The sequence below is a fragment of the Pavona decussata genome, unplaced genomic scaffold, assembly GCF_977016875.1.
Source record: "Pavona decussata unplaced genomic scaffold, jaPavDecu1.1 SCAFFOLD_285, whole genome shotgun sequence".
NCBI classification, from domain to species: Eukaryota; Metazoa; Cnidaria; class Anthozoa; order Scleractinia; family Agariciidae; genus Pavona; species Pavona decussata.
This window is the reverse complement of record NW_028145686.1, coordinates 257,003-280,000: the sequence shown is the minus strand read 5'-3', so window position 1 is coordinate 280,000 and position 22,998 is coordinate 257,003. Positions and strand designations below refer to the sequence as shown.

Genomic DNA, 22,998 nt, shown 5'->3' with positions numbered 1-22,998 from the left:
ATAAGCTTTCAGCCAAGTCAATTCTGTCTCCAGCCGTTTCGTGTCTTTGAGATCGCCGATAGCCAGAACAAATATAATGTTGTTCCTTCTTACATATTCCGGCGGGATTTCAAAAAAACGAACTACACCATGTTTGCTGAGACGATAAAACCTACGAACAAGTCTATGCGCAATGAAAACTATATTTCGAGCGTGACCGAGAATTCTTAATTTTGTTTGTTGTTTAAAATGGACATTCGCTCCTAAAACAGTCCTTTGCTCCGGTTTCAAATGGATTAACGTATCTCTGTGCGAAAGAAGTTTAGTCGTTTTCAAAGCAAAGCAAACTCGAAATCGAACGCACACTCGAAAGAGTTCTCTTCGGCCTCGGCCAAATTTTCATCTTTGATAAACGGGAACTGGTTGTCGTCATGAGTTTGATTGACAAAAGATTGACCAATGGTAATACATCATTGCCTCCCGTTCGCTCACGAACGGCGTTCGGTAAAATGTCTGGGCTCAGCGGCAGGCGTTTCCTTTCCTTCCCCGCCCCTCTCCCCCGCTCCTACTTTTTTGCTCCTTTTTGCGCGCTTACCCCGCATGGCTTGCAAGAAACGGAAACGACTGCTACGCAGGCTAACCGTGACGAGGACATGATGATCACTATTATACTTATGAGGATATTACAACCACCTGAGCGATAATCCACTGACTTTTCTCCAGATATTATCAGCCGATGGAACTGGCTGGTGGATTAAGATTAGTGGGTGGAGGAGACAGTCCTTCAGGTGTCTTCGGAATGGAATTTTCTCAGCCTCCTTACCAATGGGAAACTGGCGCCTTTCAAGCAAACATCAACTTTGCCTTTAAAAAGAGCGTCTTCTTTGCAGAATTTCTCATCATCTGCCTCGGCAGTGGTATTACCAGCTCTAATAGCTCCCCTAATATAACTCAGGTATGTGTTTATGGTGCTCACTCAGTTGTTACTCCATGCACTCACAAGAGTGTAGGAGATCTCAAGCCAAAAAAGATTGAACCAAGTAATTTGACTCTCTTTTTGGTATTTGTACATAAAAATTGTACTTATATTAACGGTCCGACTCTATTTTTTCACAATCCTACAAGTTTGAAATTTAATGCTTGTCTTTTCAAAGTACAGATTGATCATCTTTTATTAAAACGGTAAAAAACCGAGGTTAATAATAATAATAATAATAATAATAATAATAATAATAATTATAATAAAATTTAATGTCAATAACACGGGGAGGCTTACGCAGTCTCTCGAGCCAGAGGCTCATGATTAAGTGCTTGATAAGAATCCAATCGAATTGGAATTTAGAAATGTTTGTTTTTGAGCAGAGGGGAAAACCGGAGTACCCAGAGAAAAACCTGTCGGAGCAAGGACGAGAACCAACAACAAACTCAATCCACATATGACGCCGAGTCCGGGAATCGAGCCCGGGTCACATTGGTGGAAGACGAGTACTCTCACCACTGCGCCGCCATCCCTGCTCCCCCAGTTTGATCTGAGTACTATCAACCCTAAAAAATTATCTTGCCATGGAAGCATCAATTTCTGTTAATAAAAACATGCCAATTAATTTTTTTAATGCTTAAAAAAAAGCGAAGTTTGGCGATCATTTTTAGGGGATGTTTATGCCTTATGAAGAAGCGAAGTTAAAAATACAGTACCAAGGAAAATATCTTTTGTTTCAAATAGACTACCCTGTTCCAGACCAAGCTATTGGATGCCAGCAGTCCGTCATCAATTTACATAAACGCTACGTCTCACTCTCTCAGCACGGATCTAACAAAAGAACCCACTTTCTTTGATACAGGAAACATTGCAGCCACACTCTTAGATGTGAACGGTAATAACGTACAGTGAATCAATTGCAACACGATTGTCAAGTTTTTAAACTTAAAATTAAAAATTAAAATTTTGCAAGTCATATATAGGGGTGGGAACTATACTGTACTGCAACTTTTGTTAATATTACAACAAATAATTTAAATGAATGATTTTAAATTTACTCAAAAGCTCGGTTATTTTCAGTGTTTAGAACCACCTTGCATCTAATGAAAACAAACAGGACCACGAGAATGCCTTACTTTATAAAATCCATCTGAATGGTTACACTTAAGAGTTTCAGTCAAGGACTCAAAAGCCACATCCACCATGTGCAGCATATAATAAAAAGTAAAATCCTTGCTCAATAATATTCAATTGAGCTGTAAACTTAACAGACAGTACTTCTCAATATTTGAAAGGTAGCAATTCCAGGCTTCATCAAAACTGATAACCACGGTATAATCATTATTAACTGCTAAACAGTTACACGAGGACTTAATGCTCCCTGCTTTCATTTCGATGTCTCCAGATTCACTACCTCCTACTGCATAACCGGAAGGTTTTGTTTGATAGCATAAAGTGTCCCTAATAGATACCAGCCTTGCTGCTGAGTGGTTCACCCGGAATAAATATTGTCACCACTTATTGTGTACTACTAAAATAATTACCTACACAAAACGAAAATTGCGATGTTTATAGAAAGCTAGCCTCAAGCTTCTTTGTATATAAAAATTTTTTGGATAGTTGTAAATTTAGAGCAAATTTGCTTTTTTACTTGTATGAGGTCTATTCTTGATTTATAATGATCTTAACAGGAAATGGTTATTACATCCCCAAGGCGGGTGATTCAGGACTAAATGTTGTCATCAGTGAGCAAACATCCAGGGACCAAAGAGGACGTGCAAGGGAAACTACGGCTCGATACGCTACAGCGTGGCTAGATCATGGAGCTGACCCAACGGACAAGGAATACGAATACGCCATACTTGTCAACAAACCTTTGTCAACTATTCGGGTATAATAGCATTTTAGTGTTCTACAGTTGGCGCAGAATTTATATCCGTTCAATATGTCTTAAAGATATATGTCTATTTCGCTTAATGTCTGTCAACCGTGAATTGGCTTCAAATTCGTTTTCATCGCGGAATTCGATGCTGAGGCTACTTCGTATGCTAATTACAGCAAGTTTTGCAACGCGTATTATTTTGTTTCCTTTCAACTATAAAAGTCATTTTCAATTAATAAACATTTTCTTCGGCCGATGGTGTCCAACTGTTCGAGGACAGCAGCTGACAAGAATTAAGAAATTCAAAGTTCCGTTATGATTTATCGTTTTTACGCTTAACATAGAAAAATTTACATTTTATAAGTTCCTAGCACAGTAAGTTTCTTTGGCTTTGTAATAATAAGGTAACATGAATTGTGGCTGCTGAAGTCAAGTAATTCTCTTCGACAACGAAAGAATCTTTGAAATGTTTCTGGTTTATTCCAAGCTTACGGCTAGGTAACATCTATAAGTAAGTTCTGGACAGTATTTCGTGTGTGAATTTCTTTAAAGACTAGGCAAGGGAGTTTCACCAATGAAGCTCTGTTTTCCAAATTTGAAGCTAAGGTTTGAGGGTGGTGCTCACGTATGACTTACTGAATAAAAATAATTATGATGACGATAACGAAAGTGAGAGTAAGAATAAAAACGATGTAATCGCTGTCAGCCCGTGGTGGGTTTAAGATGAGTCTTGTAAAAAACACACTGATGCTTACGTCAAATGATATAATATTACAGTGAAATCCGGCTTTGCGGACACCCGCTTAATACGGACACGTGTTATTATGGACAGTTTTCTTGGTCCCACCCCATATATCTTCCTTAAAATTAACCGGCTTAATAACGACACTCTATAATAGGAAACTTTTTTCTGGCCCCGACGGTGTCCGAAATGACGAGGTTTGACTGTGCAATACTAATTGCATTTCTAAGTACAGTCAAACCTCGTTATTACGGACAACTTCGCGACCAGAAAAAGTGTCCGTATTATAGAGTGTCCTTATTAAGCGGGTTAATTTTACTGAAGGAAGATGTACAGGGTGGGACCTGAAGAGTCTGTCCATAATAACGAGTGTCCGTATTAAGCGGGTGTCCGTAAAGCAGGGTTTCACCGTATTGTTAAATACTTTTGTCAAATTAAATTCTGTAATTTATATTGTAACTGACGATAGCTAGTGTAACAGCCGAAAACTTGTCTTTAAAATTAAAAAGTGTTGAGTTTTTCTTCAAAATTATAAAATTTCCCTTTGTGGTCTAAAACGAACAGTTTTTACATACAATATTACTACAGAAACCGGTTTCGATTAACTACCATGCACCCTTTTTTCCGCAAGGGCTCATGTAAGCCTTTGATGGACGGTGCACTGCTATTTCATGACGTACTTATTTCTTATTTCCTAAGTAAGGAGCGATTTACCTGCAGTGTTTGTACTAAGCGGTTTAGTTTTGTTATATCACAGGGGCTGGCCACTCAGCAACAGGGTATGAGTTATGCGTACAAAGTGCTTCAAAAAGACAGTCTTTTACACGCTGTAGAGATCCCCAACTGTCCCAGGCCGGGGGAGACTCAGTATGGATATGTATTCTTTGACAAATCTGCCCGCCCTACAGATGGTGCAGTCAAGCGTGTTAACAGAGTGAGTTCCTTAATTGGTTGTGCTCGAGCAATTGCAGAACAAAACCCCATTTTTCGCCCGTTTTCTTTTTATTTCTTAGTTTGAAATAAGGAAGCATATTCTGCATTTCTCGTTTTTGTACCATCAAAAGCGTTAAGACTATACTTTTAAGTTTTTAACATAGTACGTCTACAAATGGTTCCGTAAACCAAAACCAAAAAAAATAATTAATTTCATAATTTAAAAACTTTGACGAGCGTCAAATGACCGAAGGCTTAACGCCATCGTGGGCCGAACATCTCGGGTTGACTCGATATTGCCTGGACCTCGGAAAGTTGTCAAAATTTGACTCAAAAAATAATAACTAGCAAATGAGAAATTGTAATGCTACGAGGATATAGTAAGAAAAGTTTTCATTAAATGACCAACTTAAGGACGGTGCCTATTAATACCAAAGTATTTTTGCGCGGTTTATGACTATGCGGGACAAGCAGATCTTAGCGAGGGATATTGGGATCCAAAAAGAAAATTGGGGGTAGCCACGCAAATTTAGAGATAATTAAGCAACAATAATTAAAAAAAGCACCAAAATACAAAAAAATGTATGGAATTTTTTTCAAAATTGAAGTTTAATTATCTCTTAAAAATGCATGGCTACCCCTAATTTTCTTTTTGGATGCCAACAACCCTTGCCAAGATCTCCTTTTCCCGCGTAGTTATAAACCGCGCAAAAATATTTCTGTTTTAGTGGGCACCGCCGTTAAGAAACCCGACCTTCTAGGACCATCGCGACATGCGCAGAACGTATGCGCAGTAGTAAAAGTAGGCTCCGTCCTTAAAAGAGCAAGTTGCTCAGGGTGATGAAAACATCGAAAGCAAAGGCAAGTCATGCTAAATTGCTGACAGGTTTTAAGCAAACACTCGGTAACTCAGCTCACTAGCTATCACTGTCAATGTTAATGACGTTACCGTTATGTTATTATTCTTATTACTAGTATTATTTTATTATTATATGTTATCTATAACATGTTAAAGACCAGGGCTGTACCACAACTATCCAAACATCACTTTAAGAAAAAATCTACACGAAGCGCTACTTAAGGTTCTGTCACTTGAGGATATCTTTGTTGATGTGTCTACCCTGATCTCTAAACTGTTGAAATATTCATAACTTATAATCACAAACCGCCAGTGTATATTATAAACGTATATATGTATTTATTTATTTATTTATTTATTTATTTATTTATTTATTTATTTATTTATTTATTTATTTATTTATTTATTGCATAAAGTAATCATGTCATTCTCTTAGTATATTTTACTCCCTTATTTCCTTTAGTGTCTTTTTAATATATTGTATACCTTCTTCTTGTCTTACTCTACCCGCTTCGATTAGCTTTCGCTACCCGCGGTCCAGTGTATTTAATAAAAGAAGTTGCATTTCTCTGTATTTATACATTTAATCTATTTATAAATTTAATGTGCACCTAATGATGAATTAAATAAAAGATTGTGATTGTGTACATTACTTCAAACCCCCTTGTGTCTTCTTTCACAGGCGCCATGTATTGTGATGGTGGAACAAGTGGACAGCGACAACCTGTACGTTGCTGTGTCTTCTCCGAATCTGAATTTCAACATCAGCAGACCAAGCAATGATCCTTTGACCGTTGGAAGCAAAGTCACTGGTCAGGAAAGGTTCTACTCAGTCAGTACGGGAATCGATGTGGAGGTTAGAATGGTCTTTAAGGGAGTTCTGTGCTCATCTGAAAATGATGTTGGTCCTTTCATAAAGCCGGCGACACACCTAGCGATTTTATACGCCAATCGTGGCGAATTTGATCGCAAGCGATTTTTGCCTCGATTGATGCGGACACACCTGGCGATTTTTTTTCGCCGATCGCGATGATGCTTGTTCCCGGGCTCCATCGAGGAGCGCTTTGAAAAGTCATATGATAAAATCGCCCAACCTGATTGATTGACTTTATTGGCGATTCGCAGCAACGATCGTAGAAAATCGCGGAAACGGGCACACTTGGCGAATGCCGGCGAATTTAATCGCCGATATCTGACATGTCAGATATCGGCGATATCGCGGCGACCGGCGAAAATCGCAATCGCTGCACCGGCACACCTGGCGATTTTCGCCGATCGCAGCAATCGGCGTATAAAATCGCCTTGTGTGTCGCCGGCTTAACAGTTAACAAATTTATCATCATCTTTCTTCCCGATAAACTGACAGGTTATTTTACGTATTTATTTTTTTTCTTTTGGCTGAATTAAGCCATAGGCACAAGTTGACGATTTCATTTCTTACCTGTCAGTAAACTTGGTATTCAGACGATCTTAGCCGGATCAGCTCCTAGCTTTTCAAAAGTTTAATTCCAAATTTTTGGTATAAAATATTTTGAAAGGTAGCGTTTTTTAGATAAGGGGCATGACTATTTGGAGAGCAGAATTATTCGCTTTCATCGATTGTTTACAACAAGTGAAACTTTAAATTTATTCTAGCTTAACTCCTGTAAAAAGAAATATGTAATTCTTGTTATCAACATCTTTTGTAAGGTTCATATTCTTGGCTTTGTCAATGAGTTATTGTTATGTATTTCAAATAAAACAGTCCACGTCTGAAAGCTGAAGAATTGGACAAGACAACGTCAATAAGTTAATTGGTTAAAGTTTCATTTTATATTCATTTTAGTCAAATGGAAGAGTCCTATTTTACATTATTTAATTTTTTTATCGACCATTTTTTATAAGCTTTACAAAAGAAAAATAATACAATATTCACAATTCTAAACCTTAGATACAACACTAACAATACTATACTTATATGCAATTACAATTACAATTCCAACATACTGTCTTACAATGGTCTCAATAACTCTTAAGTTACTTACAATATCATGAACACTTTACAATCAACATCACTAAGCAAAACAAGATGGACTTAACAAAACTTGAGAAGCTACAACAACAACAATTTATTTACAAATTCAGATTATATAAGGGGCTTGTACCGCAAATAGCCACAAAGCTAGTCGAGGCGGGACAAGACGAGCACGAGAACATAATGGAAAAAAAATTACAATATCCAGGCGGTACATGGCTATCATTTACGATACAATGCAATGTACTGAGGCTTGGGAGTTGTTTGTTTATTTTTTAAGGAAGAGAGCAACAAAGCTCGGGAATTTTTCTATTTTGCGGAGCTGCTCGCGGGTTTTGCGTACCGATATGAAGTACCTAGGGATTGAGAAAAAAAAAGGTAGTGCTATTTAATCTCGAAAATATTCATTCTTAGGCCTAGACCTAATATGATATCTGGAGTTAAAGTCAAGGACTTGAATCTCTGATTGGCTGGAAGCCACTGATTAAAGCTATGTCAGAAACAAGAGGATATTCTACAGGACTAAAAAAGATTAATTATAAGCTCTCAGCCGCTTCACTTTGGCAGAAAGATCAAATGTTGTCCCCTTTGAGTCCTATTTTTTTTTTCAGAAAGTCATTTGTTGCCAGTCTTCTATGCAGTAATCTAAACTGAAAAGTGATTAGCTTAGAAATTTTAGAAATTTTTTGTGCATCTAAAAGGAGATTGGTAGACAGGCTGCCAATATTGTCATGATTATCTTACTCACATTCCGCAACCCATTTACCTTGACTTCTCTTACGGCGGATCTGTTTGTTGGTGATTAGTTTCTTGTAGACCTGTCTGTTAGGCTTTTTCGCTTGCAGGAATTTTTCTAAAAAGGTTTTGAAGATTGTATTATTACTAAGCGGCTGCTCTCTGGTGATTTTTTTTTGACAGATTTTATTGCAGATATAAGTCCGTGAAAAGTAAAGTAGTTGGTCTCTATATCAAAACGCTCCTTAAATTCAGAGAAAGAGAGAAAATCAGTAAAATCTTTCATCAAATGAGCAACTGTTTGGATGCCCTTTGCGCACCATTGTTTGTAATATACTGGTTTTTTATCTATTCTTATCAGAGTTGTGTAACAAACTCAGTGAAAGGTAATGGTCGTTGGATTAAATATTTGCTTCATAACTTATTTCTGACCAGATCGTGATGATTTCCGCCGAAAAAAGGTCTGATGTGCCGATGTGGCTCAAGTCATCATTGTTAATATTACCTTTGAAAACAGCGGGTCCGCCAAAATATTGTAGTTCGGAGTAAAAACCTAATCTCCATTTTCCTTGGTTTGTTAGGTTAGGGTACTTTTTCACTCAAGCAGATTTAAGGGCCATATTGAAAGATTTTATATCAATCATCCTTAATCCTCCATTTAAATAATCACTAATCATTATAGTTCTTTTGATTTTGTTACCCTTGCCGCTCTACAAGAATTTGAAAAATAAATTGTTGATTTCTCTAAGGGCGGTGGTTTGTTGGCAAGGGCGACAGAATGTACAACACTGTGTTTTTTTCAAGACGGCTTAGTCTTCGGTATTCCCAAGAGGTTAAACGATTATTGACTTTAGTTAGCTGTTCACGATAATTTAGCTCTATAGTTTCCTTGGGGTTGGTTAATAGCCAGACACCTAGGGATTTCACTTTGTTTTTTAACCCATTTAGAGTGTATCAGTGTGTATTGTCGCGAAACTATCGGTAACTGCTTTTTTCAGAGAATCAATCGAATCTTTCAGATCTTGATTGCTTGTTGTAGCGGCCACGTTTTCTTCAACCGAGTAGTCGGTGCCACGATTCGAACGTTTTCTTCCAATATAATCCCGTAGTGAGATTTCGCGTGGTGGACAGCTTGTCTCTCAGTCACTGTCGATCCATCAAAAAGTGCCTCGATAAATTAAATCAATTAGGGCAAGGGAATCACCAGTTTTAGCGGAGCTTTAAAACAAACGTCTACCCACCATGCTGTCGGACCCAGTCTCTGCATCATTTAATTTAATTTCTATTCCTGGATAAGTCTCTCTTCTTTGCTTGAAATGTGTGTTTGTAGAGTTCCCCTGTCTATGTTTCTCGTGCCCTTACTTGCATTCCTTATTAACGACGGTGCCTACTAATATAGAAGTATTTTTGCGCGATTATGACTATGCGGGAAAAGCAGATTTTAGCAAGGGCTATTGGAATCCAAAAAGGAAATTGGGGGTAACCAAGCATTTTTCAGAGATAATTAAGCAACAATAATTCAAAAAAGCAGTAAAATACAAAGCAATGTATGGCGTTTTCTTCCATATTGGAGCTTTATTATCTCTGAAAAATGCACGCTTACCCCCAATTTTCTTTTTGGATACCAAAAACACTTGCTAAGTTCTGCTTTCTCCGCATAGTTTTAAACCGCGCAAAAAAAAAAAAAAACACCCTGTATTAGTAGGCACCACCCATAGGAAACCCGAGCATCTTGAGATGCGCAGAACGTACGCGCAGTAGCAAAGGTAGGCACCCTCCTTATGCTGTGCTCATCAGTTTTGTTTTTGATTGGTTTTGTTCTTAATTACGTTCATCGTGTACGTTCTTTACCATTTAGGTTACAATCACCACCACAATCACCATAACTACCGGTGACGTCAGAGTTAACGGCGTAGTTGTCCCGGATGGAGAGAAAACTTCTCACGTGGAGGTGAAGGCGTTGAGAAGACAACCTACAAAGGGACGCACTATCATTTTTAAAGATCTGAAGAAGGGATTCAGCAAGGAAGTGAAAGTCACTAAAGCTTAAGAAAATATGATGTTATTCAGTAAGCTTCCATTAGCTCAAATTTGAGAAATAATTCGTGACACACCGTAGCTGTTAGCCAGCCAACTTGGCCAACAAAGTGTTAGCAACAGGATACAGTGTGTTGTGAGAATCAATATATGTTAAGAAGCAGTAAAACAATGAAATAAAATCAGATGCATTAACTAGTTGTCTCGTAAAAGGTTTGAACCCTATTAAATAGATTCAATTAATTAAGTAGTTTTAGATATGAGTTCGAGTTAGATTTCGAGTAGGAAAACCAGAAGGTTTTGAAGCAATTCCTCAAAAAAGAAAAGCTGAGTGAACAGTCATACCTACCCTAATACTGTCCTTCCTTAATTTTTAGTTTTAACCTCTAAAAACACATCTTTAGTCACGCCATTGTTCATAATGGAGAACACCGCAAATTAGGGATCAGATACGAGCCAGACAAAGAGCCCTTGTCAAGGGCGATACGGCAATGCATCAATAACTGAGCACGAAGCTTGCTGATCTCATGTCAAATGCATAACGCAAGTCTTATGAGAGAAAGGCTAGTGAGTGGCGCTTCACAAACACACGCAAGCGATTCAAATGCATAAACTCCCTCTTTGGAGCCCAAAAACTGTCTATGGTGACCACCGCACCAACTAACGTGGAGCTGCAGAATGTGGCTGATAGGTTATACGGCCCCATCCACACTAATGCGTTATCCTTTGAAAACGCATACTTTTTTATATGTTTTCGCCTATCGTCCACACTAAAACGCCCGAAAAACGCAGATAAAAACGGAGACTTTCGAAGACGGTGACGGTAAAAAGCGTCACATGCCATCGGTTTCAGTCCAAATCGGAGCATCTATCCAAGATGGAGGATGGTTAACACATGCGCAATCTCAGGTCCCAGTCGTTTTCTTCGTTTTAGGGCGTTTTAGTGTGGACGGGTGAAAACGATACAAAAACACTAGTGTGTATGAAAATATTTTGCTTCGTTTTCGCGATGATGAAAACGGATACTTTTAATAATAATAAAAATAATAATAATAATAATAATAATAATAATAATAATAATAATAATAATAATAATAATAATAATTAATGAGGGGGTCCAACTCGCCAGGCGGTTTTCAGTGGAGCCCTCCTAACCTACCTAAATACATAACCTAACAAAATACAAGGACGGCGCCTGCTTTTGCTACAACGCATACGTTTTGCGCATCTCGCGATGGTCCGAGAAAGTAGGGTTTCTTAGTGGCGGTGCCTGCTAAAACAGAGAGATTTTTGCGCGGTTTAAAACTTCGCGGGAAAAGCAAATCTTGGCAAGGGTTACTGGAATTCAAAGGAAAATAAGGGGTAACCATGAATTTTTCAGAGATAATTAAGCTTCAATAAGGAAAAAACGCCATACATTGCTTTGTATTTTACTGCTTTTTTGAATTGTTGTTACTGAATTATCTCTAAAAAATACGTGGCTACCCCCAATTTTCTTTTTGGATTCCAATAGTCCTTGCTAAGATCTTCTTTTTCCGTGTTGTCATAAACCGCGCCAAAATACTTTGATATTAGTAGGCACCGTCCTTAAAAACCCATTAGTGTGGATACATACATAGTTTATTCAAGATGCAAACAAAAGTTACAAAGAAAAAGACATCTTGAAAGGGAAGTAAGAAGGTTATCCCTATGTTAATACTCCTTAATGGATGAGTTCTTAGATGCACGTATTGCGCTTAAGGCCAAGTCTGTATATAGCCAGGTGGTTTGCCTCCCGCCAGTTGAGATTTTTTTTACTCCATGCTATCAGTTTCAATTATCTGGTTGGAAAGTTTTAATACTCAGCATCAACAGCACCTTGTGTTACAAACATTGACTGAGGGTAAATAAAGGTTATTTCCATTTTGATCGAGGGAATCAAAGGAATGACACGAGTTGCACTAAACATGAATGAATCACTAAAGTTACGTTCACACTTGGTGGCCGGGCACTAGTGCCTGGACACCAGGCACAAAATAGTGCTATTTTCAGACGCGTGCACACAGGAAACCGGTTCCTACTTCAGTGCCCGAATACAAGGTCTCGACCTCGTACTTGGGCACAGACACCGTGCCCGAATTCTGGCGTGGATACTTGATAAAAGGGTGCGTTCACATTAGTGCCAAGAGAGAATCGTATTCAGGCTTCGTGCTCGGGAACCAAGTGTTAGCATAGCCTAAGGCTCCGTTCAGACTAGGTGCGCGTGACAGGGCCCTGTGCCAGGGGATGCCATTTTGTTTACTGCATTCTAGAAAGGCATGAGGAAAAAGCGTGGGAACTGACATCACAAAATCCTGTCTACATCGGGGCCCGTGCCCAGGAGCGGTGCTCGAGTACTACTACCCTTGGAGGTACTCGGGCACCGACGAAAAGCTATGGTCAGACTATTGCCCGTTCCCGAGGACCAAGCACGTGCATCTAGTTTAAACCGGAGGACCCTAAGAATTAACGATCGAAGAACATATGCCAAACGTCATCGTTATTTAATCAACGTAAACGCACAGTCTAGTCATAGGCTAAGCTCGAAACGTGCGTAAACACAACAAGTTGTTAAACCATCTTGAATTGTCCGGCCTTGTGACAGAATCAGGACCTTGAACCTTTTAGAACTCTGGCATGTTTTGATATACCTGATTTTATTAAAAACTGGATCATTGCATAATGCAATTCCAGGGTTTTGATTGGCTTAGCAGCCCCGGTATATGAGCCATTATACCATGCCCAAGAAGTAGCGACCATAAATTGTTTTCTGGTTGTTCTTGAAAAGGAAATCAGCAAGGCCTACCAATATTACTTGATTGTTTTTAATAAAACAATTATCCCACTCGCGCTTGTTAGATATGAGATGATTATAGCCAACTCGGCGCTACGCGCCTCGTTGGCTATCTATCGTCTCATATCCAACGCCCGCTCGTGGAATAATTGTTAATTATTAGCGAAACTGATATGAGCCTGAGTTTGAAGTGAGTTTTTCGTTATCCTATCTTGAATACCTAAAATCGGAGCTGTATAGTGTTTTATAATAGTTGCTTAAACCGACGCATCTCTAATCTTCTCGTAAGCATAAGCGACGTTAAGAACAGTTGGTTCATCAAGTTTTCTTCCCACAATCATCATGCCAACTGGTAAGCCGTCACTGAAGCCAGCATTGATGGACAAGGCTGGGTGGCCAGTCATATTAAAAGCGCATGTATTGATATAGTTTTCACTACAGGATGCTAGGAATTCTGTAAAAGATACAAAAACATGAATAAGTCACATCACTGATTAATGTTAAGTTATCGTAGGGGGAGCAGGCTTGGCGCAGTGGTAGAGCACTCGCCTTCCACCAATGTGGCCCGGGTTCGATTCCCGGACTCGGCGTCATAAGTGGGCTGAGTTTGTTACTTCTCTATTCTGCTCAGAGAGGTTTTTCTCCGGGTACTCCGGTTTTCCCCTCTCCTCAAAAACTAAAATTTGATTTGATTTGATTTTTGTTGTGTTTGAAGTTGATTTGAATTGCTTTAAAAGGGGCACCCTCGATAGCGATAACCTCTGGTATCCCCTGTTCATGGTATCGATGTTTACATTGATAAGATTGAATAAAGCCTTATTGTTAAGGGTAAATTGTTTTATAAGTAAAAACCGGCTCTGCTGAAGAAGAAAACGACAAAAGAAATAAGCAGCCAGGACGCGTAACAAAAGATTTTAAGCTTTAGTTCCCTGCAGGTTTTATATGTCTAATATTTTAGCTTTTCCTTATTGCCCTGTTTTGCAAATCTCATTTGTGCTCAAAGAATTTCCTTTTTATAGCTACTCTCAAATTTAATTTGAAATAAAGTTTACACACGTACTGATCAATTTGCAAATTCTCTTTGCTAAAATGAGTAGTCTGGTTGTTCTACATTACCTTTTAACGTTATGGTGACAGGTGATTGGCTACTGTAAATTACCTTTTAGGATATGGTCTTAGGTGACTGGCTTCTGTACATTACCTTTTAAGGTTATGTTGTCACGTGGTACAGGCCTAGCTTTCTTTGGATTAGTTGGCATAATTAGCACATCGACTTTGTGCAGCGCGTCTTCAAACGCTTCTTGCAGTTTCCACACTAAATTTCGTGCTTTAGTGTAGAACAGATCGTGGTAATTATCTTGCAAATATTTTCCCTTTACAGCTGCAACTTTCAAATCAACACTAAGATCATTTGAACGACTTTTTAATCCAAGAGCATACATTTGTTGGAGACTGGTCACTTGATAACCTTGAAAAATGAAAAAATGAAAATCTGAATAAATATCTCTCGGTGTCACAACAGGCAGCAGCAGCAGCAGCAGCAGTAGTAGTAGTTAAGTAATAGTAGTAGTAGTAGTAGTAGTAGTAGTAGTAGCAGCAGCAGCAGCAGCAGCAGCAGCAGCAGCAGCAGCAGCAGCAGCAGTAGCAGTAGCAGTAGCAGTAGTAGTAGTAGTAGTAGTAGTAGTAATAGTAGTAGTAGTGGTAGTAGTAGTAGTAGTAGTAGCAGTAGCAGTAGTAGTAGTAGAAGCAGCAGCAGCAGCAGCAGTAGCAGTAGTAGTAGTAATAGTAGTAGTAGTAGTAGCAGTAGTAGTAGTAGTAGTAGTAGTAGTAGCAGTAGCAGTAGCAGTAGTAGTAGCAGTAGCAGCAGCAGCAGCAGCAGCAGTAGCAGTAGCAGTAGTAGTAGTAGCAGCAGCAGCAGCAGCAGCAGTAGTAGTAGTAGTAGTAGTAGTAGTAGTAGTAGTAGTAGTAGTAGTAGTAGTAGTAGTAGTAGTAGTAGTAGTAGTAGTAGTAGTAGTAGTAGTACTAGTAGTAGTAGTACTAGTAGTAGTAGTAGTAGCAGAAGTAAACTTTATTAACGTTTAATGTCATCTATCGATAATATGAACAGGGAAGAAAGCTCATAAACTTTCAGTTATCTGAGTTACCTTGTTTGAATACATCTACGTACAAGAAGCCCAGAAGTGCGCAATCCATATACGGGGCCTTATTGTTTGTCGGATAAAACCAAGACCTACCGTTTGTTTCAAAGTGTCTGTTTGGCCAACAGCATCCATCAGTAAAAGCGTTATATATTACCACAGCTACGAAAAAACAAATGAAAACAAAAGGTTTTAACTACTGTCAACTTTTACACTTACTGTAGATGAAGAGTAACACGAGTAACGGTGACTTTTCATAAAGCTACTGTTACCGTGCTTTGTTTGTTAAAAGTTGCTGACAATTGCTCAAAAGTGTCGACTCACATCAAACCACTACGTCTCACCTTTTCTCTTTTCACGAGTCCCTATCACTGGAGGAATACTGTTGTACAACATGAAGCTATAAGCCACAAGTAATCCTTCATAGTCGCCACTGCTTAATAAGCATTATATTTAATACAGTTCCCAGTCACTGGCCTAAAACGGCTGTTGTGCAACACTAAAACATAGCCATCCACCTTTTCAATTGTTCATTGTCTGCTAAATTGGATGCCCCTGGATAAATATTGAATTAAATAAATAAAGAAAAAAATATCATTAGTCCTCCTCTCGTCGTGATGATTCGCTGCCGAAATGACTGATAAGAATTCTTCATATATCGTATTGCCTCATGGTAGCTTTTGCTTTTGAATGAGCTTACACGAACACTTTCGTTTTTTCTTCTTCTCTTCTTTGGTCAGCGGTTGGTGTGCAAGATGGCGGAGTTTTTAGTTCGTGCTCCGAAATTTGTAATTTCTCGACGTCAAGTTCTATGTTATTACGTGCTTTCTAGATATTTGTAGGTTGTGTGTGTGGTTTATTTTATCGTTATGTCAAACTTAACAGTGGAAAAGTTGGAAGTTTCCAGCTAATTGTCATTTAATCTTTAAACTTAGTTTTTGTTTTGTGTGTTGTTGTATATGCTTTTCTTTAGTACCCCGCCCTAATAAAAATTGATGTAATCACTAAGGATGAATGTCCAGTTTCTAATTAGTCCATCATGGTTATTCCGGACAGGCATGTACTCATTGTTATTTTATTTATCCTAATTTTGTAACATAATTCTTTAATTTGGGTACAAACAAAGTTGTTGTTGTTGTTGTTGTTTTATACTGCTGTGTAGAATTCAGTAACCACCTAGTCATGAAGAACTACAGAAAACAGGAGTTAAAACTTACAATCCAAATGCATTGGCACCGACACTTCTTCTATAGAGGCGCCCTTTTCCGTAGCTAGCCGCTGAGCTCCTTTTCTGACCAAATCATCAACATCGGATTCGGACTGGGGCCGAGAAAAGCCCTCTGTGAGAAGGCCAATGCGAATATGAGATATTTCATCCGTCAACTGCAACATAGCAAATTATGCAAACAAGATTATTCACCTTTCATCTCGTTTCGTTAAGACTAATTTCAACAACCAATGGCTAACGTTCAACGCGGATCATTTGAACTAACAAACATAATAAAATAGTCAGCTTGCGATACAGGCTGTGGGGACCAATTCACACAATTCACTGAAGTTCACGGACGCTTTGATAACCGCATAATCAATCGCAGCCCTGGCCTGCTACAAACATTCGACGCTCCACAATTTCGGCGGAATGCGGGCAACAATAAATAAAGCTTATTGTAACTTCGAGTGAATCGTCCATGCAGGTTATTTCAACAACACACAAGGAAGGGAGTCACGTGACTAAAAAAGGCGCGAAACAATATACAGGGGACCCAGCCTCTACACAGGCCATTCAGTAAAAATAACAAAACTGAAATGACTAATTGACAAATATGTTAAGTCTGAGATGCTTTTCAGTGCGTGCAAATTTATCACAATCCATTAAGACTTGTTCTACACACTTAACACAGTTGACAAGAAAGCTCCGGAGTAGAGAAATATGACCATGTGATGATGACTAGAAGCGAACTGAGGGTTCTACTGAGTACACGATGAAATTAAACTAGCTAAAAGTCGGCTGTCGACACAAAATTGACTTAGGAAAAACGATATCGCGCGAAAAACTGATCTTCTTGAGCGAAAACCAACGATTCACAAAGTCACCAGCGATATTTCCAACGACGAAAGCAACTGATACGGGAAAGAAAGGATTTGATGATTCACAAGCCGCTATTTTCAACTGCACCTTAAAGGGGAAGTATCAGGCGAATTTGATGTCATTTCAAAATCCAAAAATGTTTGTCTGTCAACAGAAACAATAAAATAATTGTCTAGTTTTGTTATAAATTATCACCCCAGTGAAACAAAACTGTCGGTTAGTGCCTCTAGTCAGAGACAGAGTAGGTCGAAATGGATTAAAACTTGAAAAATGTTAGGCTTATTTTTTTTTTTGAGTTCTCGCATTTTTCAAATTGCGCTAGAACAGATCAAGAGATGTTCCTTTCCAGAATTGAATTGATTTCTTTCCCCTCGTTGTTCTACAATTATTTTATAGCTAAGTCAAGGTCTTATTTCACCATTTAAAGAAAAGAGGTCAAAAACACCATGACACTCCCCCTTTAAAGAAAGGACACATTTAAATAAATAAAAATTATGTTTAGAAAATATTTACAGATGTTCACTAAAAGTAAAGGATGACTTTAAGGTCACTGTTAGGCAAGCAGTTTAAAGGTGAGCCAGTAATACATTACATTCTTAGCTTTCTTTGGGACTTCTAAATACAGGGATATCGCAGTGGTGATAGTACTCTCCTCACCAAAGTGGCCCGGGTTCGATTCTCGGACTCAAGTCATATGCGGGTTGAGCTTGTTGCTGGTTCCCATACTAACAGTTTTCCCCTCTCCTCAAAAATCAGCATTTCCAAATTCCAATTCGATCTGAAGAGTGTCCCCATTTGGTGGTGTGTTTTTCCTTAAGTTGTTGATGTTAATTAAAGACGCATCACCTTATTCGTGTACGACTCAGGTGCCCGCATCCCAATTGGCTGGCGGTAATCAAGACCTTCATCTGATCCGGCCATAACCTACCAAAACAAAACACCTTATTCCAAAATGGCTACCATTTTAACATTCTTTTGTTGGTACTCTTATAAATCAAAAGAATATTTTATCTTGAATGAGTCAAGAAGGGCTAATATGAATGCAAACAAAAGAATATTAAGATGGTAGCCATTTTGGAATAAGGTTTATACAAATAGCACAAATCAGTTATAATGTAGAATTGTTCCGCTCGGAGGCTGATGCCGATAGGACTTTGATTCCGTTGTCGTGTTTCAAGAACAATAAAAGTAATTTTAGTCCGATACAATGATCAATGAGGGTAAGGTTTCTTTAGTTTGAACTTGTTACAGTCACAGTTAAGAGATTAAACAACGATTTGTTGTCATGAAAATGTCTGCTTTAGTCTTTGTATTAATAGAACATGTGCCCGCGACGTTTTTTTTCTGAGAGCCTACTTAATACTGACACCCGGATAAAACGGACACTTTGGCATGTCCCCTTGCTGTCCGTATTAACCGGGTTCCACTGTATTTAAAAACGTTCAAGTTCAAAATCCGATCTCATCCACTATATCCGTGTTATCAAAACACGATTTTCCATGAGGTAACATTGAACAATCTAGTAAGCATATCGGCTGACGAACCTCCAGTAATAACGCTACATCGTGTACAGTTCTTGCCATGGGTCCCACGTGATCAAGGCTAAACTCCATCGGAAACACGCCTGTGTATGGAACGAGACCAAGAGTGGGTTTCAATCCCACAATGCCACAGCGCCCGCATGGATTACGTATTGAGCCACCTTGATCTCCACCCACAGCCATATCCACGTGACCTCTTGCCACCTGAAATGCATTGTAATAGACATTTTATGCACAACTTGCACCATTACATCATCAGTTAGAGCTGATCTTACCAAAGCTGCGCACCCGGAGGACGACCCACCCGTCATTCGTGTGTGATCACGTGGATGTAGCACGGGTCCAGTAGCGGAAGTAAAGCTTCCTCCACTGCTGCACAAATTCTCACAAACAGCCTTACCAGAGATGCACCCACCAGAGTCTAATATCCGGGTCACCACAGTCGCGTCAACATCCGGGATATAACCTTCCAGAACCCGCGAACCACACATCATGGGAATGCCCGCCACACAGATATTGTCTTTGATGGCTACTGTCTTCCCATGGAGTTTGCCGCTAGGTGCACCCAAGATGTTGCAGCGCCAATACCTAAAGAAAAATAATCATTAAAAAAATAAAATAAAAAATAAAAATAATAATAATAATAATAATAATAATAATAATAATAATAATAATAAACAGTTGTCAAGATCATGCCTGACAAACCTGCATAGCTGTCATCAACCAATGGCTGTTTCAAAGTGGCAACCTCAAAATATTATTAGAAATATTACATTCCTGACAAACACAATTAAGGACAAAAAAGACAACAATGTATTAACTTGCCATGCATTATCAGGGTTATCTTCTCCGACTGGTCGATATCCAGGAGTCCGTGGATATTTCACTGGTAACTTGGGGTCAGGTATCTCAGACAACCGCTGATAAGTCGCCGCTAAGGACTCAGCAATGACTTCTATTGGAAAGAATCGTGACTGCTCACTACAGAGTTGAGCCGCGGCTCGATCGTGACTCGTTTTAGTCTCCCTCGCAGTCGTTTTGTGTCTCGTCACGCAACACTCCTCCCAGAGGAGCGTTGCGTGACGAGACAGAACGGCTGTGAGGGAGACTACAATAGACTCGTTTAGACGAGTTCCGTGTCACGCGTCACGACATAATACAAAACATGGCATTACGCAAGCAGTCACAAATTTCGTATGTCGGACTGCAAATGAAGGACATGAAAATACAATCAGCCGATATTATAAACCCCGGGTTCTAGCTCATTTTAATATAAGAACGCTTCATGAGATAATTTCAGCTTCGGTACGGGCGTTAGCAACAACCTACCAGTTTTTTAGGGTAATGTTTTTTAGAAGCGCAATGTTTTTCTTTTGATCTGGCACTCTCATGTCTGGTTTGCTGCTCGGCCATAACATCACAAATTTTCATACGGGTTGACCAGTGGATCTTCGTTTTAGACCAGTGCGTCTTCGTTTTAGACCACAGGGCCTTCGGTCTTCGGTCTTCGTTTTCGACACAAGACCTCAAAGCAACTTGGCACTACCTTTGGATATCGAAATGGCTTCGAAACTACTACCACAAACAGACTCAGTAGATGAGGTAAATGGATGTTTATTCAAATGTGATACTACTGAAGAGACAACACCTAAACCCCCAAACCCAAAGGGAAAAAAGAAATAAGGAAAGAAATGAAGAAAAAAGGATAAAAGGATGGAGCGAAGGGGAAAAATGTAATAAAAGAAAATTACGATACGGGAGAGAGTCTGATTGTGACAGAATGGAGGATTTTAAACTTATTTGCGCTGGAAAGAGTGAGATAAACTAAATACGCGTCACTCTTCGAGTCGCCCTGTGATTTAATAAAAGCTGCGGGCGCTCGATTACAAAAGGCAAATGTAGCGCCCCCGCGACGATTGCGATGCGCGGACGGGTGATTATAAATTGTTGAGCGCGGAAGCTGACTCGAAGTGTAATTGATGGACCAACCAAATTGCAAAAGCTGTGTCACAATAGCATCGGAAGAATTGCTCAGATAATAGGTCCAACGTTCAATGTTAAAGGCTGTTTGTTAATACTTGAGTCTGCTCTTGAAAATTGTTACGCGAAGTTGATCTCACTAATTCAGCGAGACCAACTTGCGAGAGGTGTCAGTCTCGACTGGAATCCACAGAGCTAATTGTGGGGATGGAAAAGTTGCGTTTTGCACAATGCAGCATAGGATGTTCCACCGAGTCGCATACACGACATCGGTGGTTGGTGGCATATGTTGTAGCAGTAGCGGAGCAACTACATTTCGCAGTATAGTTCCAGTCCCGGCAATAGCTTTCCTTCTGTGCGCGGTCAGAACGGTTCAGGGATCGCTGAAATGGTGATTGTGGACCCGCTTGATTCTGCTGTCGTTTGTGTGCCCGACGAGCGTGACGGCGAAGCGGTTGCTCTTCCTTTCACAAAGGATAACACATGAATAATCTTGAACACGCACGACATCTAAAGGTCTTATCTGAATACACGCATTACAGAGATATCCATTAACCCTTTTAACATATCTACAATAAAAATACTCAGTACATATAAACCCAGGCCTGATATAAACCGGTCCAAAGGGCGCTCAACGGTTCGTTAGTCGGAGGGTCTAAATCGCCTTTCGTTTTGGATTTGCCTGTGGTGAAAAAAACACGAGCTTCTTTAACGAGAATGTCACCTCAAAGTAAGCAGGCACCAGTTTTTCTGAGGCTCACAGTATAAAGTTTACATTCCACGCCACTGAAATTGTCCTGAGAAAAAGAAGGAACCTCGATCCTCGCGTATGCTGAAGGATAGACGTAATGGTTAAGTAGACCGGTATTTTACATATTTAGTCACCGTTAAGTGGACCGGTATTTTAAATATTTAGCTGTATTTGGGTTTAAACGGATGCATACTGACCTTTGTATTCCTGGATCTCAGCAGTCCCTAAGTCATATCCAAGCTGGCAAGCTATTTCACTGATTTGAGCATTGGTCGGACTTTTAACCTCCGTCTCTTTGTAGATTGACGCCATTCTCGGTCATGGGCTGTGAACATATACATGTATTTTGTACGATATTACTTAACTGCCACGATAACAGCCTAGGTAATGGTGATGTCCAGGGTCTTTCTCGGTACTACGACATGCGACATATAACCTTTCGTAAGCTTGTAATTCAGTGTTTTAGTTGTATAGTAGCGACCAATAGCTGCTTCTGTTCTCAAGGTGCGGGTAGATTTTATTTTATTACTATTATTTTTTTTGGTCATTGCGTGACTAGATACCTTGTCCCCAGGACAATCCGCGTGTGACAATGGCAGCCATGCATATTGAACGGATGCTTCTTTTTATCAATATAGTAATACCTCGTTTGTTTTGTTCATTGTCAGTATTGTTACGTTAATTTATTCTTTTGCCGGTTCAGTACGCTCAACAGCGGTTGTTGGGTATATCGACAAAAGAGCCGTAAATTTGCCACCGTAAAGAGGCACAAAAGTTGAAGTTTCAAGCGTTAGCACCCTTACCCAGGAAATGCTCTGAGAAATAGCTATCTCTTTAGGATGGCTTATCTTCTCTGAACTCAGTTGATAAGACTTAACATTCGTTTTCACTCGCCCACCGACGCAGCATCACGCATTCCCCTATATCTAATCATTGTGAATGGAGTTTGGTACCCCTGTAGTCTCCTTCGCGGCCGAAGCCCTATTAATTTGAATCAAAGGCTCGAGCTCCTGTGAGCCAACTCGTGAATGCAGAAGTAGATAGTGGCAAGCCAGTAGTTGTGTCAAGCTTCTTACTTTGTGTTGTGTGAAGATTGAAAATTAATGTACAGGGAATAACAATCAAGAAGAAATAGGTATGATTTGAAATTGCAATGAGGTGTGAATTACATTGTTGTAAGGGCACTCACTCATGCTCACCACGGTTCGTTTTCGTGACCTACAAGTACGGTGTTGAGGTTTTGTCTGAATTTTACGTTCATACGTTCAGCTTTTGCCCTCAACGGGAAAACTTATTGATTTTCAAAATAGAGTTTGACTGGCCAGTCACTGGTAACACAGGGTTTGAAACCATCACGTTTTCTATTATAACAAAACGACAGCTGAAAAATAACTTATTTATTAAGTAAGTACTTCCAAACAGAAATGAGTTACATAAAATCTGTACAAAACATTTACAAATTTTCTTCTCGGTTAACGCTATTTACAAAGCTGGCAATGATGAGCAATGTTTTCACTAAAAAAAAAA

The 22,998-nt window shown here is 39.3% G+C and overlaps 2 protein-coding genes across 10 annotated transcripts in view; one reads left to right on the top strand and one right to left on the bottom strand.

The window, feature by feature from the left end:
- Window positions 1-10,340, top strand: part of LOC146455139 (uncharacterized) — a 93,261-nt gene extending 82,921 nt beyond the window's left edge. For all 6 annotated transcript variants that reach the window (XM_085094584.1, XM_085094586.1, XM_085094580.1 and 3 more), the window contains 6 exons: window positions 703-934; window positions 1,703-1,853; window positions 2,650-2,849; window positions 4,340-4,516; window positions 6,057-6,230; window positions 9,982-10,340. In XM_085094584.1, the coding sequence (XP_084950710.1) occupies window positions 703-934; window positions 1,703-1,853; window positions 2,650-2,849; window positions 4,340-4,516; window positions 6,057-6,230; window positions 9,982-10,173 (1,126 nt within the window). In that variant the 3' untranslated portion in view covers window positions 10,174-10,340. The remainder of the gene's footprint in view (window positions 1-702; window positions 935-1,702; window positions 1,854-2,649; window positions 2,850-4,339; window positions 4,517-6,056; window positions 6,231-9,981) is intronic.
- Window positions 10,341-11,970: 1,630 nt separating this feature from the next.
- Window positions 11,971-21,972, bottom strand: LOC146455138 (uncharacterized). 4 transcript variants are annotated; one of them, XM_085094625.1, is made up of 10 exons: window positions 21,908-21,960; window positions 21,669-21,796; window positions 19,566-19,695; window positions 19,016-19,328; window positions 18,744-18,944; window positions 18,046-18,123; window positions 16,328-16,493; window positions 15,207-15,272; window positions 14,174-14,440; window positions 11,971-13,426 (listed from the first exon to the last, which is right to left on the bottom strand). In XM_085094625.1, exons 2-10 carry the CDS (start codon window positions 21,781-21,783, stop codon window positions 13,230-13,232), a joined length of 1,533 nt encoding a protein of 510 aa, XP_084950751.1. In that variant the 5' UTR covers window positions 21,784-21,796; window positions 21,908-21,960; the 3' UTR covers window positions 11,971-13,229. The 4 variants fall into 4 exon arrangements, with proteins under 4 accessions (XP_084950751.1, XP_084950749.1, XP_084950753.1 ...); XM_085094623.1 differs by having other exon boundaries at window positions 21,669-21,972; XM_085094627.1 differs by lacking the exon at window positions 14,174-14,440 and having other exon boundaries at window positions 21,669-21,972.
- Between the last annotated feature and the right edge of the window lie 1,026 nt (window positions 21,973-22,998).